This window comes from Pygoscelis adeliae, unplaced genomic scaffold, assembly GCF_000699105.1.
Source record: "Pygoscelis adeliae isolate BGI_AS28 unplaced genomic scaffold, ASM69910v1 Scaffold190, whole genome shotgun sequence".
NCBI lineage: Eukaryota > Metazoa > Chordata > Aves > Sphenisciformes > Spheniscidae > Pygoscelis > Pygoscelis adeliae.
This window is the reverse complement of record NW_008823922.1, coordinates 1,551,929-1,552,393: the sequence shown is the minus strand read 5'-3', so window position 1 is coordinate 1,552,393 and position 465 is coordinate 1,551,929. Positions and strand designations below refer to the sequence as shown.

Genomic DNA, 465 nt, shown 5'->3' with positions numbered 1-465 from the left:
GGGAAAGAGTTTGGGGAAGATGAACTGCAATATTATGCTTGTATCAGCTCTGGTACTGGTGCAGCAGAGAAGAAGGAGGGTAGGGTTACTGGGAACGAACAGAGGAGCTTGATGAAAGAGACACTAAGGAGAGAGAAAAAGGAAGAGGCCAACAGCATGGATTCTGCTTCCGACAGTATAAGGGACATGTCCATCCCCAGGTCTGAGGAGCCACAAACACCCCCAACTTCAAGCTCAACCAAACCCAGTCTGTTTATGATTAAAGATAACACATTCAGGTCACCTCAGGTAATAAGGGCTGTCAAGCTGCCCCTGTTCAGGTCCTTTTCCCTGGATGATACAGTGAGCAGCAGTTATAGGGAAATGGAAAGTAGGTTTGTGCCCCCAGCAGAGCACAACAAGCAGCACCGAAACCTGTTGCATGCCCAGGAGGTAGGCTGGTTGGCATTGAGGCACAGAGGGCAG

The 465-nt window shown here is 49.7% G+C and overlaps 1 protein-coding gene across 1 annotated transcript in view; it reads left to right on the top strand.

Moving 5' to 3' along the window:
* Positions 1–465, top strand: part of LOC103914000 (chromosome unknown open reading frame, human C10orf71) — a 20,816-nt gene that overhangs the window by 16,200 nt on the left and 4,151 nt on the right. The window contains 1 exon segment of the mRNA XM_009320607.1: positions 2–465. This exon segment is cut by the window's right edge and continues 20 nt beyond it. Coding sequence (XP_009318882.1) covers positions 2–465 — 464 coding nt within the window.